This window comes from Poromitra crassiceps (assembly GCF_964638095.1).
Source record: "Poromitra crassiceps genome assembly, chromosome: 5".
NCBI lineage: Eukaryota > Metazoa > Chordata > Actinopteri > Beryciformes > Melamphaidae > Poromitra > Poromitra crassiceps.
Window position 1 is genome coordinate 38,929,493 of NC_139642.1, and position 17,412 is coordinate 38,946,904.

Consider the following 17,412-nt stretch of genomic DNA (forward strand, 5'->3'; position numbering starts at 1 on the left):
AACATGACTGGTTGATATGACATAGAGTTCATCCCAGATGTGACAGTGGAAAAGTATAAGCTACAGAGCTGTGTCTCTACAAGGACAGATACAACTTCAGTGGCTATTGGAGAACCAAGTGTCTGCAGGCTACAACCTGTTTCCACAGTGTTTTCTCCTCCTGTAGAGCAGGGGAGCTGCTGGCCAGTGTGGAGAAATAAGGCTTGCTTCTTGGTGTGAATGGGCCAACTGTTACTTGTGCGCACCGCAAATCCGCTCGAACCAAGCGTTGCTACCGCTACAGATAGGCAGAGTGCTGTTGAACTACAACTGTGCGCAGACTGCGCACCGCTAAAGTGTCCAGCATTGGTGTTGCGGCAGTGCAGGAATGGTTCCGCACAGGGGAAAACAGCATCAATTAGTGACGGTGCTTGGTGCTTGTAGAAAAAATAAAAAATGCACAGGATTACGGCTGCCGGCGCCACTGCGCTGAGTAGTGGACATATCAGTGAATTGCATCGTGTACCTGAGGAGGCCTCCAGACGGTCCAGCTTGCTGACCAGCCAGTCCAGGTTGTCACAGAACAATGCACAATTAGAACGGTTCCCTCTGATTAGAGAAGCTGTTGGAGACACAAGAGATTGACATTATTCCATGACAACAGCATTTCATTGATACGCACTGTCATAGTGGAGAGAGTGATCCGCCCACCCAGCAGCTCATAGAGCAGGTTGACGATCTCCTTCCAGGTCTCTGCAGCCTCCTCGCCAGCAAACTCAGCGAAGTGGGCAGCAGTGTTGTAGATGTTCAGGCGGTCGATACACTCCAAGACGATGGTGATCATTCCCTGAGGATGATGACAGAAACGCGGGTGACATGATGGAACGCATGGGGCAACAGAAGCTGAGCCATCATTTTTTTAAACTCTGTTTTTGTTTGTCTTTTTAAATTGTTATTATTAGTAGTAATATTAGTAGTAGTAGTAGTAGTAGTAGCAGCAGCAGTAGTAATAGTAGTACCAGTAGCATTATTAGGCTTATTAGTATAAGCATTAGACCCATCATCATCCACCGGACAATAAAGATGGGCCTGTTTCTCTTGTTTTAACCATCTATTAAAAGGTACAAAAGGGGAATATTTGTTTGCTTAGAAAAAGCATCAAAAACCACAATAAAACAAAGTGTATGAGTATGTGTTTGTGTGGTAGGGAAAAAAGGAAAGAATAAAGCCAATTGTGGGTGGTAATAGGATGTCTCCTCTCCACGCTGTCAAAAGTACAAGCTTCCCTTCACATAGTTCATTTACTTTAGCTCTAGTAACAGACTGGCAAAATCAATAGAGTCTGAGTGAGGTTGCGCAGGCAGCATGCAAATTACCTCTTCCTGGAAGAGGTTCTGCCGGTTGCGGAGGGAACGCAGCTTGGTCTGCTTTTCCTCGTGCTCCAGCTCCTCCTCGGGAGGACGGAAGTAGAAGATGAGGTCCTGCAGGGAGAGGATCACCCCATCCAGAGGCAGAGACACCGTCCCCGGGGCCTTGTTCTTTCCATTCAGAGCGTCCAGACCCCTGGATTAACACAAACAAATGTCCTTGTATGTGCAAACATGCTATGGCCTAATAAAAGAAGTCTGATTCTGATTGTGTTTGGCATATAGATTTTACACTTTTTTCTTTCATAGTGGAAAGTAAAAAAAATAAAAAATAGTTTGTTTGTTTTTTGTCTCTACTGAACATTTTGCAGCTTCATTGTTGTTCTTAAGAATCATAAACCTAGTGGTTTTTACATCTATTTAAAAACGTGCTACATGTGGAAATATCAAAATAACATTGTCAAATTGTTTTTGCTTCATTGGTAGTCTAATTTGTTTATTAATGTGGTAATGATTCAATTCTAAATTGAAAATCGATCAAATGAGCGTTCAATTTCGATTATCAAAATCACAAGCAGAATTGCGGTTCTGCCTTTTGTTTTTCTGTACCCCTGCCTACTTGCACTCGTCCGGAGGGAAAAAAAATAAGAAGTTTAAATCAAAAATCAAATCGTGACTTAAAACCGAAAGTCAAATCGAAACGTGGATTCGCAGAATTGCGACAACCCTAATTAAAATGCAACACATAGAGTAACACAATCAAGCCAAATGTTGCATATCTTGTGAATCTCTTTTAGGTCTGAGATTTACGTATGTAATAAGTTTGATTGACCAAGCCAGGGACACCAGGGTGGTGTTGTGTGACTTCGAGGTGGGGTGAGACAACAGAACCGGTGTGTAGTCATACTTGATGAACTGCCTGAAGAGGCCTGCGGTGCTGTAGATCATACGGGCAGCCTGAGACTCCTCAGTCTGGGAGCGCTGCACGGTCAGAGCGTCATCCATGTGGCCCTCCTGGTGCAGAATGACCTGGAGACACAGAAGGGACAGTTGTATTATAGATCTCATCCCCTAATTCTCTATCAATATACACTATTACTGTCTTAAACTATGGGTCAAATTAGATAATGGGTCGGTTTCTGGTGGGTCTGGCATGTAACGAGTAGGATGTTTATCTTGTCGTGGGTCTTGTCATGGGTAAAAGTGAGTTTTGTTAATGTAGGTTGTGGTGGGATAGAAACATTTAAGAAATGTTCTATTTCAAACAATTCCTAATTAACTACACCCAACCCTTGCATATTCACCCATCGACCTTACATCTTGTTAATCATTCGGTATGACTTCACACAACATGTTGATAATTGCCGTAACGCACACTAACTAGCACGGATTGGTTGCTATGCAAACTCTTGTGAAAACCAGAAAGCTGGTAGCGATCTGTTTTCTTTTCTTTCTGTTTTGTCATTTCTCTGTATGTATAATTATTAATTTGAAGAACACTTTTCAGTCAGTATTGCACTGGTAACTGTTGTATAGTAGGTGCCACTGTCACGGTCGGATTGGTTAGTAGCCATATTTATCACATGTTTGAGCAGATGATTGGCTATGTGACTGGCATGGGGCGTGGCTGACCTTGCGCTCATATCAGGGGTTATTCTCAGTATAAAGTGTGAGAGAGTGGGGTGGCGTTGCAATGACTTAGTTGCATGCCATGAGGATGCAGAAAAAACCGAAACCCCTAACTAGAGGCTTTGATCGACTTACGGTGAAACCATGACCCATAGATTTTTTTTTTCTTTTTAGTCATCTGTTACTGTAGGTTATCATTAGGTAACCAGATAGGGCCCTACGACTCTCATCGTGGTCCCCAGCCAGAAGGCTCTACCTTCCTCTTCATGGTGCCCAGGCGAGCAGCTTTGGCATCCAGGGCGGCGTAGGTGAGCCACAGGGCTGTAGACACATGCTGCACGAAGCACATGGACTCTCCATACTTTATCTCCGGGATGCCCATCCCCTCAACGTCACGCTTCTTAGCCACATCCGCCTTCTCCTGCTCAGGGGAACCAGGGGAAAAGACAGCATGGGAGAGTCAGAGGTGGAAAGAAATAACAAGAGGTATAAGAGAGAGGTACAAACGAGAGGCAATGAGGCAAAGTGATTTAATGATCAGTCGAGGGAATAGACCTTTGACACACGGAAGCAGAAGGCAGACAATTTGGTGTTGGCCTTCTCTGGGTCGACCACCAACAGACCCTTCTCCTCATCCAGACACAGGTACCGGCCTGTGGTGATGTGACGAACGCGGAATGACTGACCCCACTTCATGTGGCTACCACTCCAGCTGCAGGTAGAGAGCACAAAACAACTCTAGATAGGTCCACAAAGTCTACAAAGCCTCACAGCTAAAGGGAGATATAGAACAATAATTCAGATTCAGATTCAGACAACTTTATTTATCCCAGAAGGGCAATTCAGTTTCCATAAACCATGATGTGTGAATATACATACATAGCTTGCAACAGTGTAAAAGAAATTACAAATTTTTGTTTTGTTTTGTGTTGTGTTTTAATTTAATCATAGTCTAAGGCCTTTAATGATGTATCCAGAATCCAGTCATGCCGATATAAATTATTCACTGATTATAATAACATGATTTTTGTCATTAGAACTACGGTAATACAGTTTATGACAAGGGCATTCATAGTATCGAGGACCTGTATATTGATGACACTTTTGATGATGCTTTGAACAACTATCCCAAAAATTTGGCCTGACTAATATTAATTTTTTCCGCTACCTACAAATTAGGCATTTTACTCAAAAAAAGTTTTCTAATTTTCCAATTCTTCCTCCCCTCTCCTGCGTGGATTCCCTATTAAGGGTCAATATGCTAAATCAGGGTAGAATATAATTTATTTATTCCCATATCATGGATAGTTGTAGTCTCTCTATATCTCATATTCGAGAACAATGGGGAAATAATCTGGGGGTCCCGCTATCAGACGAGGAATGGGATAGGGCTCTTGCTAGAGTCCATTCTTCCTCCATATGCTCCAGACATGCCTTGATACAGTTTAAATTAAAGTGTTACATCGGCTACAGTTCTGGAAAGCTAAACTTGCAAGAATATTCCCAAGTATAAGCCCTATATGCGACAGATGTAAACAGACTAGAGCCCGGCGACCACCTATCATATGTTCTGGTCCTGCCTGAAACTTATACCTTTCTGGTCATCTTTTTTTGACGCCATTTCCACAGCTTATGACTGTAATATTTTGCCTTCTCCCTTGGTTGCTGTTTTTGGTAGGTTCTCAGACCCAGCTGGGTCTGGTCCCCCTGTTCACTTGCAGAGGGTCATTGCTTTTTCCTCCCTATTAGCTAGCTAGACACCTGATATTATTCAAGTGGTAGGCTGTCACTCCTCCATCACACAGCCACTGGATCAGAGACGTGATGCAGAATGTAAAGCTGGAAAAGATCAAGATGTACCATCAACGGCTCTGTCGAGAGATTCCACAAAACCTGGGACCCCCAAATAAACTATGTGAATAGTTTACCTGGTCTGGAACTACAACTCCTACTCATCCCCGGTAACTGTCCCATAATGAATATGCTATGGTGCACCTTTTTTGTTTTCGCTTATTACCGTATGTTGATTTTGGTTTTGTTCGGTCTATGGTTATTTTTGGGATTCTTTTTCTGTGGATATTTGTGATTCGAGAAAGTTGCATACTCAATGTCATATCTGTTAAATGAAAAAGTTACAAATAAAGTGTTAAAAAAAAAAAAATAATAATACAGTCCACAAAAATGTCTACTAGAGCAATTCTTTAACTCTAGATTACAAAAAATAGCTGACATATTGATATAGCTGATATTTATAGGAATGTTGTCACATTACACTCTTTCAGTTAATGTATGTAAGCTATTTGATAACTAAGTTTTGTTTAAATAGTTAAGCCATAAGTTATTTCCAAGGATAGTTATGATCAGGGATGTAATGGAGGATAAACTCACCTAAACTCAACTTACCCACCTTTTATAAGATGAGATACATCTTTATGATATTATATTAACTAAACTTACAGTATATCAGTTGATGCGTACTATATGCATCAATGGATACACTGTAAGTTATAAGATAGGACTTTTAAGGGAAAAGCATAAATTACTGCTTTGCTGAAAGTATAATTGACTTTTATTTATTTTATATAATAATAGAAGGAAAGTAAATTATTCTTAATTTCATGGTACAGAATTTCTACCCCTCGTAATCAGCAACTAAAACTAAAAAACTAAACTGAAATGATTAACAAGCATTTTGTTTCATTTATTTTCATATTAAATATGTGATGGGGGACAGTCACCTGATTCTCAGAGGCTCCAGCCTCCACAGTGATCGGGCCTGAGTGCACACGGCTCCGCCCTCATAGTGGGCCATCCTGCAGAGGAGGGAGGGCAGACACTTTGAGCCAAACAGCAGCAGAGAGACAGGATGTCAGAGAGACAGGATGTCAGAGAGACCAGATGTAATGAGAGACAAGATGTCAGAGAAACAGAATGTCAGAGAGACAGGATGTCATAGAGACAGGATGTAATGAGACCGGATTTCAGAGAGACAGAATGTCAGAGAGACAGGATATCAGAGAGACAGAATGTCAGAGAGACAGGACGTAATGAGAGACAGGATGTCAGAGAGACAGGGTGTAATGAGAGACAGGATGTCAGAGACAGAATGTCAGAGAGACAGGATGTCAGAGAGACAGGATGTCAGAGACAGAATGTCAGAGAGACAGGATGTCAGAGAGACAGAATGTCAGAGAGACAGGATGTCATAGAGACAGGGTGTAATGAGAGACAGGATGTCAGAGAGACAGATTGTCAGAGAGACAGGATGTCAGAGAGACAGGATGTAATGAGAGACAGGATGTCAGAGAGACAGGATGTAATGAGAGACAGGATGTCAGAAAGAAAGGATGTCAGAGAGACGGGATGTAATGAGACAGAATGTCAGAGAGACAGGATGTCAGAGAGACAGGATGTAATGAGAGACAGGATGTCAGAGAGACAGGATGTAATGAGAGACAGGATGTCAGAGAGACAGTATGCAATGAGAGACAGGATGTAATGAGAGACAGGATGTCAGAGAGACAGGATGTAATGAGAGACAGGATGTCAGAGAGACAGTATGCAATGAGAGACAGGATGTAATGAGAGACAGGATGTCAGAGAGACAGGATGTAATGAGAGACAGGATGTCAGAGAGACAGGATGTCAGAGAGACAGGATGTAATGAGAGACAGGATGTCAGAGAGACAGGATGTAATGAGAGACAGGATGTCAGAGAGACAGGATGTAATGAGAGACAGGATGTCAGAGAGACAGGATGTAATGAGAGACAGGATGTCAGAGAGACAGGATGTAATGAGACAGGATGTAATGAGAGACAGGATGTCAGAAAAACAGGATGTCAGAGAGACAGGATGTCAGAGACAGGATGTAATGAGAGACAGGATGTCAGAGAGACAGGATGTAATGCAGCTCTGAACTGCTCTTCTTTTTATTCCCACCTGCGCTTCTCCTCGCCTTCCTCTGGTGTGGAGATGGCCAGACACTCGTCCATGTGACCGTGGAACAGCCTGAGAACATAACCTCCAGTCAGAGCCCCTGAGGAGGAACACACACGTCAGGGTGTGCATGTGTGTGCATGTCTCAGTGTGTGTATTAATCTGTGTGTGTGTGTGTGTGTGTGTGTGTGTGTGTGTGTGTGTGTGTGTGTGTGTGTGTGTGTGTGTGTGTGTGTGTGTGTGTGTGTGTGTGTGTGTGTGTGTGTGTGTGTGTGTGTGTGTGTGTGTGTGTGTGTGTGTGTGTGTGTGTGTGTGTGTGTGTGTATGTGTGTTTGTATGAGTGATTCATGCATGTGAGGTTTGTGTACAGTATGTGTGACATGTGTACGCACTAGAGCTGCAATAATTAGTCGATTAATCTAGTAGTCGATCGACAGAAAATCGGCAACTATTTTTTATAACCGATTAATCTTTTAGACTAATTTTTAAGAAAAAAATACAAAAATTATCTCGTTCCTGCTTCTTAAATGTGAATATTTTCTGCTTTCTTTAGTCTTCTATGTCTGTAACAGTAAACTGATTACTTTGGGTTGTGGAATGTTAGTCAGGAAAAAAGAAGACATTTGAGGATGGCATCTTGGGCTTTGGGGGAAAGTGATCAACTTTTTTCACCATTTTGTGACATTCTATAATCGAAAAAAATAATCGACACATTAATCAATAATGGAAATAATCATCAGTTGCAGCCCTAGTACGCACATTTCTGTGTGTGTGCGTGTGTGTGTGTGTGTGTGTGTGTGTGTGTGTGTGAGTGAGTGAGTGAGTGAGTGAGTGCGTGTGGGTGTCACGTGTCGCATATCCTGATAAGAGTACACACCACGTGGGTAAGTATGTATACAGTTTGTGTGCGTCTTTGTGTCTATGTGTGTATATCTGGGTGCGTGCGTACTGTATGTATCTAAGTATATATCTCTGTGTGTTTGTTTGTGTGCGAGTGTGTGTTTCATAAGGGTTTCACAGAGTGAAATGTGAGTACAGCAGGTTTGTACCCTCAGACAGCTCGCATCCTGAGCAAACCGGGTTCATGTTCCACAGAGTCTGCATGAAGGAGGCGTCCACCATCAGATCTCCACTGGCATAGGACACATGCTGATGACAGAAGAGAAGAAGAACAAAACAAGAGTGAGGTTGGGATGAGGAAGGTTAGCTCAACTTAAGGTTAACAAGGAAAGTGCGAAGGTTGCTTGGAGTCTCACCAGGTATCTCTCAGATGACACGCTGACTAGGATGAGGTCATCTCCCACTCTGACCTTCTCACCTTCTGACCTCTGCTTGGAGGCTGGATGAATGGTCCACCAGCATGCCTCACCTGCAAGAGGATATCCACAATGAGAAGAATTAAAAAGATCATCATCTCATTTGTCGGGTGAAAACCACTTCTTCAGGAAAACAACCCGGCTTTTAGTATCTTTAGGTCAGGTCACTTTTTTGGCTTCAGTACCCCCTTTCCCTGATTTCTGAATCCAAGTACCGTACCCCCTTTACCCGACTAGAACATTTTGCTTAGAAAACTGCAAGAGAAAACAATAGCATATGGAGCAATGAATGAATTATATATGAAGATGAAGAAATGGAGTGAAAGAGTTGCAATTAGTGCCTCCAGAGCAGATTTATTATAATGTTTCATTAATTTTCATGATGTATTCTTACATTTTCCCCTTTTCTCCTTTTGCTCAAGTACCCCCTGTAGTGCCTACATGTACCCCTAGGGGTGCGCATACTCCAGTTTGGGAACCACTGCTTTAGGTTATCCAAAGTTTTCATAAACCAAAAAACTCTACAAAACTGGAGGGATGAGGTTTTCACTTGACAGCGATGATATGCTGTGTAAGGGCGACAGATTAGCCTTGTGCTTAGAGTAAGCAGAAGGTTCCTGGTTCAATCCCCGCACCAATGTTTTGTCCATCAACAGCCTGTCAAAGGGCTAGAGCTAATGTCAAAGTGTCCTTGAGCAAGACTCTGAACACCTATCTGCTTAGTTACCGTCACTTACTGTGTCTGCTAAATTGCAAATTGCAGAAATAATGACTACTTTTCCGTTGTGTAAAAGTAGATACCATGGTAATCTCTCTTTTATATCTAATCTTGCTCTGACTCAGATGCATGCAAACACACACGCACGCACGCACGCACGCACGCACGCACACACACACACACACACACACACACACACACACATACACAGACACACACACACACACACACAATCCACATCCAGAGTTTTTTTTACCTGTAGAATCTTCTTGTAAGCCCACGTCGAAGGCCAGCTTGTCTGTGAGTGACCGAGACGTGGTCAAACAGCTCAGGTACTGGGGAGAAAGTTGATTTTCAGGATATCGCCAGAAATCTGCGCTCACTGGCATTTTGATTTGTAAATGACACTAATCCAAGTAGTTTCGCATTAGAGCGCACACCCATAAAAAGCTGCAGAGCAACGGTCCAAAGTTCACTTCAGGGTCATGATGACACCCTGAAGAAGGCATAATGCCGAAACATGTTGGTGACCTAAAATTAATATTTTCATATGGAGAGATGTGTACAACCTTCATGAATAGTTATTTTGTAAGTTACAATAAACAACTTTAAAATAATTAAGTTGACTGGTGAAATATAAAGTTAGCTTAATGCCTTGTTAAAGTACAAAATAACACTGATATATAACATAGATGTAATATCAAGTAACACAGGAGGGTAATAGCTGTCTCACCATGCTCGAGTGGTAGTGTCTTAGAAGGATGGCATGGCCGTACAGCAGGGTGCGATGGCCTCCACCTTGGGACGACTGGAGAGGAAGACGATACAGGGTTAATAGAGTCAACACCAAATGTAGGCTACAGTACCTCCATCAGAAAGAACACAAAACAGGGATACAGTTTAGAAGGTCCAGAGGGATACAGCAAGCCCCTACACCTTCCCCTTCACCTGGATAGGGAACTACTGTATAGAGAGCCAAAGTGAAGGTCACTTCCTGCCTCTCTCAGCGTACCAGCGTCTGAAAAAATATGAATGGTGGTGAACGGAGAGAGACGTGACTCTTTTTGATCCAGTTTGAATTGTGCCACGGGGTACACATATCATGTTTGTCAATGTAAACGATAACTTTGGAGGTCAAGAAAGTCGCAGTTTGTGGTAAAACTGTGGCACTATAAGTTATAAATCAGAAAGACTACACACAACCAGTCGCATAAGTGACGTCTCTCCCGCCAGTCCATATCGTTGATTGTGTGATGTATATTGTGCGAGACGAGAGATGAATAATAATAATAATAATAATATTATTATTATTATTATTATTATTATTATTATTATTAGTATTATATAAATAATATTTATAGATATTGAATGATGACTTCATGATGACTAAAGCAGTGAACAGACCTATTGTTCAAAATAACACTGAATATACTACACTACAAATCATAATCCACAGGGACAGATTTAACATTTTAATCCAATCCCCACAGATTACAAAAGCACAAACACACCAACATCCTACCTTTTCTCGACATCCAGCAAGGATGCAACAAGGAAACAAATGAACTGTTGTAGTTAAATCTAGATTAGCCATAACATCCATTTAGTCGTATAGGATGATCATGATAAGACTGTGGGTCTGTGGGGTTAAGCACACCTAATCCAGTGGGATGAGTCAATTGATCAGGGGCAGGTGTGTCAAGGGGGTAGACCCATTTGCCCTAGTCTGCATTAGCACTGTGCTCAGTCGGGACAGGTGTGTGTGTGTGTGTGTGTGTGTGTGTGTGTGTGTGTGTGTGTGTGCGTGCATGCGTGCGTGCGTGTGTGCGTGCATGCGTGTGTGCGTGCACGCGCACGGACGTGTGTGTGTGTGTGTGTTAGAGGGTGATAGGCCCGTCCAGAGCTCTAGGGGTGTCAGGTTTCCCCATCCTCTTACTAGCTTCCCTGACAGAGGCATAGGGACTCTCCGTTGGGCTGCATGCCATGCTATTCTCATCTTCCAGCCTGCCAGTAGAAAGGCCAGGCTCTCTCTCCTCTCCTCTCCTCTCCTCTCCCATATCTTCCTGCTCCAAAATCTGCCTAAACAAGCTTTGATAATACAGCTATGAAATGCAGCGCACACACCCCTGGCTGTATAGGACCCGTTTCACCCAGTTGACACCCCTGCTATTAATGTCTGTAGATACAAACAGTGCCTTCTTGATCTTAATCCCCTATTGGTTAGTAGTAGCCTAAAGGAGACAAAGAAATCCACCCTCTTACACAGTTATATATACAGTATCATCAATCTGGGATTGTTCCAGGAGTTCTTGCGATATGTTGTGATTTACTTTCCCTCAACCTGCCTCGTCTACTTCTATTTCAGTTATCGATTTCCTACATTTCCCAGAATTCTTCTCGACAACCCCCAGAGAATTGTTACATTCAGCTGTGGGTTATACGTGTAGGTGGAGGGCGTGATAGCGATAGCACAGTAAGAGCAAGAGAGTGAGAGTTTGTCGTGGTAGTCGCACCCCTTACTCAGAACACAACATGCCTTGTGGCTGCATTGCATTATGGTCCATTGAGGCTGGGGCGGTTCTCTCTGCTCTGCCTCTTCTACGATGGATTTCTCCCTGTATGATAGTTGAACATTGGTGCAGAATGAAAGTCTAGAAATGAGAGTATAGAGTGCCAAAGACACGCCCTTTTCCGGGTTCGACATGGGACATAAGGGATTTCATTCCCCATTCATTTTTCCATAGAGGTTTTGAAAAATCCTTATGAAAAGAGTTTTACTTGGTCAAAACAAGTGATTCAGCTATATTCAGAATCAGGACCAAAACTAAAAAAAATCAATGCTTTCTCCTGATTCTGAATATACTGTAGATGAATGGCTTGATTTTACCAAGAGGGAAGCCTTTGCCCCAACTGACTCTCCTCTTCTCTGACCCCAGTGCAGTGTTCCACCTGGCAGTGCCAGTGCAGTGTTCCACCTGGCAGTGACCAAGGAAGCTAGTGATGGGTGATGCCCTGGCTCTTCGTCATCAGTGCTGGTTTTGCTATTCCCTGCCGCTGTTCCCACCTGGACGCTGAAGTACGCTGAATTTTTAGCACGGACCTCAGTCCCTTCTCACCTGCATGCTGCCTCTCTTTCCTTTCATCTCTCTCCGTTTTCTCCTGTCATGTTTTTGTTGTTGTTGCCCATTACTCTGCCAATGTTTTTCGCTATGCTTATAAATTCTTTCAATTTGGTTCATTGATTGTGTTTAGTTACATCTAGCTAGACACATTCTCTGTAAAGTCCCCTGAGACATGCTTGTGATAATGGGCTGTACAGTATAAATAAACAAGCTTGAACTCGAACACCAAAACCGGACATTTACTGTTTTCAAACGCTATTGTAGTTGAGCTGGAATATTTAGATGTGAGTGACACCATGTCATCTACTTGGCGAAATACACCACCCAAACAATTAAATGGACCCAACAATGTGTGGAAGAAAGTGGATTTTTCCATTAAAATGAACCAAGTTAGATGAAGCTTCTTCAGTTTTCTGTCAGGTTTTGGGAAAGTGTGGGAAAACACATTAAAAAGGGAATGGAAATAAGGTTGAGATCATCAGGGTGTAAACCAAATTAACAACATCAAGCAAGGTAAATGGAATATGCAATTATGATAGGAGCATAAAGGCAAATGGGCTAGTGACATTGCTGCATGAAATGATATGGATGAAGCATTGCGAAACCTTGCTATAGACTGTAGGATAGCTAATGTAAAAAACAGATTTTTTTTTCTCCCATTTTCTCCCAATTGTACTTGGCCAATTCCCCCTGCTGTCTCAGTCGTTGCTCCACCTCCTCTACCGATCTGGGGAGAGTTGTAGACTAGCATGCTTCCTCTGATACATGTGCAGTCACCAGCCACTTCTTTTTCACCTGACAGCGAGGTGTTTCACCGGCAGGACGTAGCGTGTGGAAGGATCACGCTATTCCCCCCAGTGCCCCTCCCCCCGGATATGCGTCCCAACCAGCCAGAGGAGGCGCTAGATTTTGTATCCCATTTTTATCCCCCATTAGTGCTAATTTTTAAATGTATTTATCCTGGTTGCTGCTCCACCTTCTGCCGATCTGGGGAGAGACGAAACTAGCTCCATGCTTCCTCCAAGACATGGGCAGTAGCCAGCCGCTTCTTTTCACCTGACAAGGGAAGCTTAACTGGTAGGACATAGCACATGGGAGGATCACGCTATTCCAACGAGTTCCCCTCCCTCCGAACAGGCACCCCGAATGACCAGAGGAGGCACCACTTCAGCGACCAGGATATTACATGTTTTGGTGAGGGGTTCCTATATGAAGGAAACCCCCAGGGGGCACGGGGAGAACATGCAAACTCCACACAGAAAGGCCCTTTTGACGACCCCACCCGGGCGGCGGGCACTCGAGGACATGCGGACGGGCACGCACTCCTTCAGCACTCACAGCGTCCCAGGTGGGAATCAAACCCAGGACCTTCTAGCTGTGAGGCGACAGCGCTACCACACCACTGCGCCACCGTGGCCCCATACGTGCCCCATACCATACTTTTTATTTCTAAATACTCAGGGTTGAAATGACTCTGGAAGCAGAACTGCAATAGTTATCGCAACTCTTAAGGTCCTTACACACCGAGCACGTTTTTTTCGTGCGATTAATTCGCACGTCAATAATATTTTCCGAACCTATATCAGTCAATGCAACCGTGCATACCGACGGCGAAGTTTCGCTGAGCGTTATTGCGGTGTTTATTTTTTCGAACCACGTTCGATTTTTCAGAAATTCGCTTCCGACGTGTACACATCTGTGGCTGTGATTGACAGGTGAGTCAAAACTCGCATCGCAATTTCGTGCCGTATATTCGCATCGCTCTTGATGTGTAAGGACCTTTAATCACAAAAACTCATAACCATTAAAGGGGCACCAAAAAAGAATGTTGATTTATTTTGCACATGATCACACACATGAATGTCATTCATTTAGTTTGACAGTTATTGAGAGTTGACTTTGCCAGTGATGTCATCACAAGACTTGTAATTAATACAGCACAATGATGATCTGATGACATCACTGGTCCAAACTCAAGACAACTCTCAATAACTGCCAAACTAAATGAAGCTCTGCAAAACAGTTTGTCACAAACAGTTTCCGGATATGTGTGAGATCATGTGCAAAAGAAATCAGCATTGTTTTTCGGTGAAGTGCCCGTTTAAAGGGATACGCCAACTTTTCAGGAGTTTCGCTCATTTGCCATACATAACCACAGGTAACTACAGGTAACAGAAACAACCAAGATACATAACCAAGATACACAGTGTCTTCACCGTCACTCTTCACTCTTCTTTCGGAAAAGACTAAAGACACACCTTTTCAGGCTCCATCTGGGCCCTTCTTGAACTAACTTCTTTCGCTCTTAAAAAAAAAAAAAAAAAAAAAAAAAACGTGAACTAAACTTGTACCACTGTTCCTTCAGAAGCTGTAGTTGTCACAGACTGTGTTGCATAGTTGATTGCTCTATTGCTGACAAAAATGTGTTATTGTAAGTCGCTTTGGATAAAAGCGTCTGCCAAATGACGTAATGTAAATGTAAATGTCTTCACGCAGTATACAGTGAGCTACAGTCATCAAGTTAGTTAGTATCGCCATAGAATGAACCCATAGAATGGAGCCATAGAATGGAGGCAAATGGTACAGTCGTTTAAAATCTCTAAAAACACACATCTAACAGCGGCAAAAAGCTCTTTGTGCTTCGGGTACTCACCACGCGATGAAATATTAATCCAAAATGCAGAGAGATTATCTTTTTTAAGGTAAATAGATAGCCGGAATTAGTTTCTAAACATGCACAGGGTGTAAAGCGGAAGCGCTCTTTACCATCAAACAAGGAAGTAACTCGGTGTGGGGATTTACTCCGAAAATGACGTTTCACGTAACTATGGATTAATATTTCATCGCAAAGAGCTTTTTGCCGCTGTTAGATGTGTGTTTTTGGCTATTTTGAACGACTGTACCAATTGCCTCCATTCTATGGCGATACTAACTAACTTGACGACTGTAGCTCACTGTATACTGTGCGGAGAGTGACAAGTGAAGACATTATGTATCTTGGTTATGTACTGAGGATACGGCAAATGAGCAAAACTCCCGAAATGTTGGCGTATCCCTTTAAGTCTAATTCTGTTAGTATCAGCAAACGGCACATAAATCACAGCCCTAACATTAATTTCCCAACTACGGTACAGCTTCAACCAATCAAAGTTTGTCTTATCATATCTCAACAGAAGCTGTGCAGTTATCCCACAGATAAAGAGCAGGGTGAATCTGAAGATGACAGACTGGGATCCCGGCAGTGACACTGGCTTAAAATGAGTGACAGGTGTACTGAGCGCTCGCCACCCCAGGGGTGAGAAAGGCTAAACGGATACAGAACAAGACGTGTGAATGGTACAGCGCTATTTCATTCAATTGGACATTAGGTGGGCGAGAGGACAGAAACGAGGACAGTTGCCAGGTTGGTTGGGGTCACACGTTACAGGGAATGAGACATGTTGAGAGACATACCCATCTGTCCAAATCGACTGCCTGCTTGGCAGAGAGCGAGGAGGGAGGGGGAGGGGAGTGTCAGAGGGAAAAAAGGGAACAGTGACTACAGGTAACAGAAACAAAAAAAGTCAAAAGGAAAGAATAATTTAGCCATAGGCTTGAGTATGCTGCATACACTACACAGCCAAACAGCAGTAACTACATGTGCAAGTAGTGAAACTGAGCGAAATGATGTCAAAGTGGATCTTCCATCCCAACAAAAGCATTGCTGAGACAGAAGTGGACTGGACTGTATCTCATATCATTACATTACAATGTCATGCAAGACATACAAAAAGCAATTAATGTTGTTTCCCTTTTGTATAGGGCTGTATGTATTTATATTTGCAGTATGTTCTTTTGATGAATTTGGCCATATTCAATTCAAAAAAGTATTTGAGTAGTGAAACACACACACTCAAAGAAATACTGTCCTTAAGATAATCATCAGAGATGGAATGTAACAGGAAACTTAAGTGAATATGTAAGGAAAGGAGAAAAACAAATTGTATCTGTAAGCAAATTTTTGTGAATTAATCATGGTCCACTTACAGTAGGATAGGTACAGTAGAAGACATTGTCAAAGAAAAACAAATGGTAAGGAATTGGGAAAATCTCTCTACAGACACAACCTGTATGTCTCCACTTTTTGCAATGTATCCGGCAATATTCCACAGCAGCACCTACTCCATGTCTCTCTACCGTAAAGAACATTTCCATCCTCGCCATCCTATGTATTCCTCCATTTGATTCCCATCCGTCTATTCCCACTCGGGCCTCCTACCTCGGTCAAGTCCACCGTGTTGGCCAGCATCTCTTGCAGAGCGCGGACCGACAGAGACTGCTCCAGGATGAAGGCACATATGGCCAGGTCTGGTGGCACATTCTGCAAAACACAGAAAAACACACAGATCGGGTGTTTAAGAAAATGTCAAGGTTACAGAAGACAAACAAACACGGGCGGGAATCAAAGTTTGGATGGCGCTGGCTGGCCTCACCTGGGCGTTGGACGTGGTTTCCAGGAAGCAGAGGCGGTTCCCGAAGCCCTCGCAGGACAGACAGAGCTTGATCTGCTCCTTCAGGACGGTGGCAGAGCACTGCAGAACGATCTGGTCATCCTGCAGACACACACACACACACACAAACACAGACAGTTAGGGACACATCACTGGGTACCTTGTTTTAATGCCCTATTGCTCTTATTTTGCGCTGTAAAACAACATCTTTTCCCCTTATGTCTTAATTTTGCTGATGGTCCTCTTATTTGGATGGTCCTGTTTATTCCCCTGTTTTGTAAAGTACTTGGGTACACACTGGTTTTGTGTGTTGACAGTACTATATGAAGAAAGTTGACTTGAGTTGAAATTCAGCTAGCACAATCTTGTATATACAGTAATACTCAGTGACTGGACAGTCAATGTACAGTTAGTAGTCATGAGGAATTTTTCCTGATATTGATAGCTTATATGCAAAATCACATGTTAAATAATCTAAGGTTCATCTAATTGAACCTAATAGTAATGATAGGTGTGATGTCAAAGCTGAAATGTTCAAATAGGCTAATATTCCTTAAAATATGTGATACCTCTTGATTATTATATTTCATAACAATGAATAATCGTCCAGCTCTACTGTACTGACATGCTTCATAAAGAGTGCACTGCACAAAGGAAACTGACCTGTGCTTAAAAATATCACTTAGAGTATACGTGGTATTTTCCCATGAAAGTAGAACGAGTAGAATTCAGTGTTTATGTGCAACCAGGAAACTATAGGGCTTACACAGCCAGGTGACAAGGCTGCAAACAGCTCCTCTGAATCAGGGGAGGCACTGTTAGACACAGCACAGACAACCACAGGCAGAATGCT

The 17,412-nt window shown here is 42.8% G+C and overlaps 1 protein-coding gene across 1 annotated transcript in view; it reads right to left on the reverse strand.

The window, feature by feature from the left end:
* The window catches only part of ryr1b (ryanodine receptor 1b (skeletal)), a 129,163-nt gene that overhangs the window by 85,282 nt on the left and 26,469 nt on the right, over window positions 1–17,412 (reverse strand). Inside the window, exons 2-16 of the mRNA XM_083636928.1 lie at window positions 16,542–16,661; window positions 16,328–16,429; window positions 15,523–15,543; window positions 9,681–9,755; window positions 9,204–9,282; window positions 8,170–8,282; window positions 7,963–8,062; window positions 6,917–7,013; window positions 5,714–5,788; window positions 3,531–3,687; window positions 3,232–3,396; window positions 2,254–2,375; window positions 1,356–1,542; window positions 691–826; window positions 506–601 (exon numbers count right to left, since the gene is read on the reverse strand). Of these exons, the coding sequence (XP_083493054.1) occupies window positions 506–601; window positions 691–826; window positions 1,356–1,542; window positions 2,254–2,375; window positions 3,232–3,396; window positions 3,531–3,687; window positions 5,714–5,788; window positions 6,917–7,013; window positions 7,963–8,062; window positions 8,170–8,282; window positions 9,204–9,282; window positions 9,681–9,755; window positions 15,523–15,543; window positions 16,328–16,429; window positions 16,542–16,661 (1,645 nt within the window). The remainder of the gene's footprint in view (window positions 1–505; window positions 602–690; window positions 827–1,355; window positions 1,543–2,253; window positions 2,376–3,231; window positions 3,397–3,530; window positions 3,688–5,713; window positions 5,789–6,916; window positions 7,014–7,962; window positions 8,063–8,169; window positions 8,283–9,203; window positions 9,283–9,680; window positions 9,756–15,522; window positions 15,544–16,327; window positions 16,430–16,541; window positions 16,662–17,412) is intronic.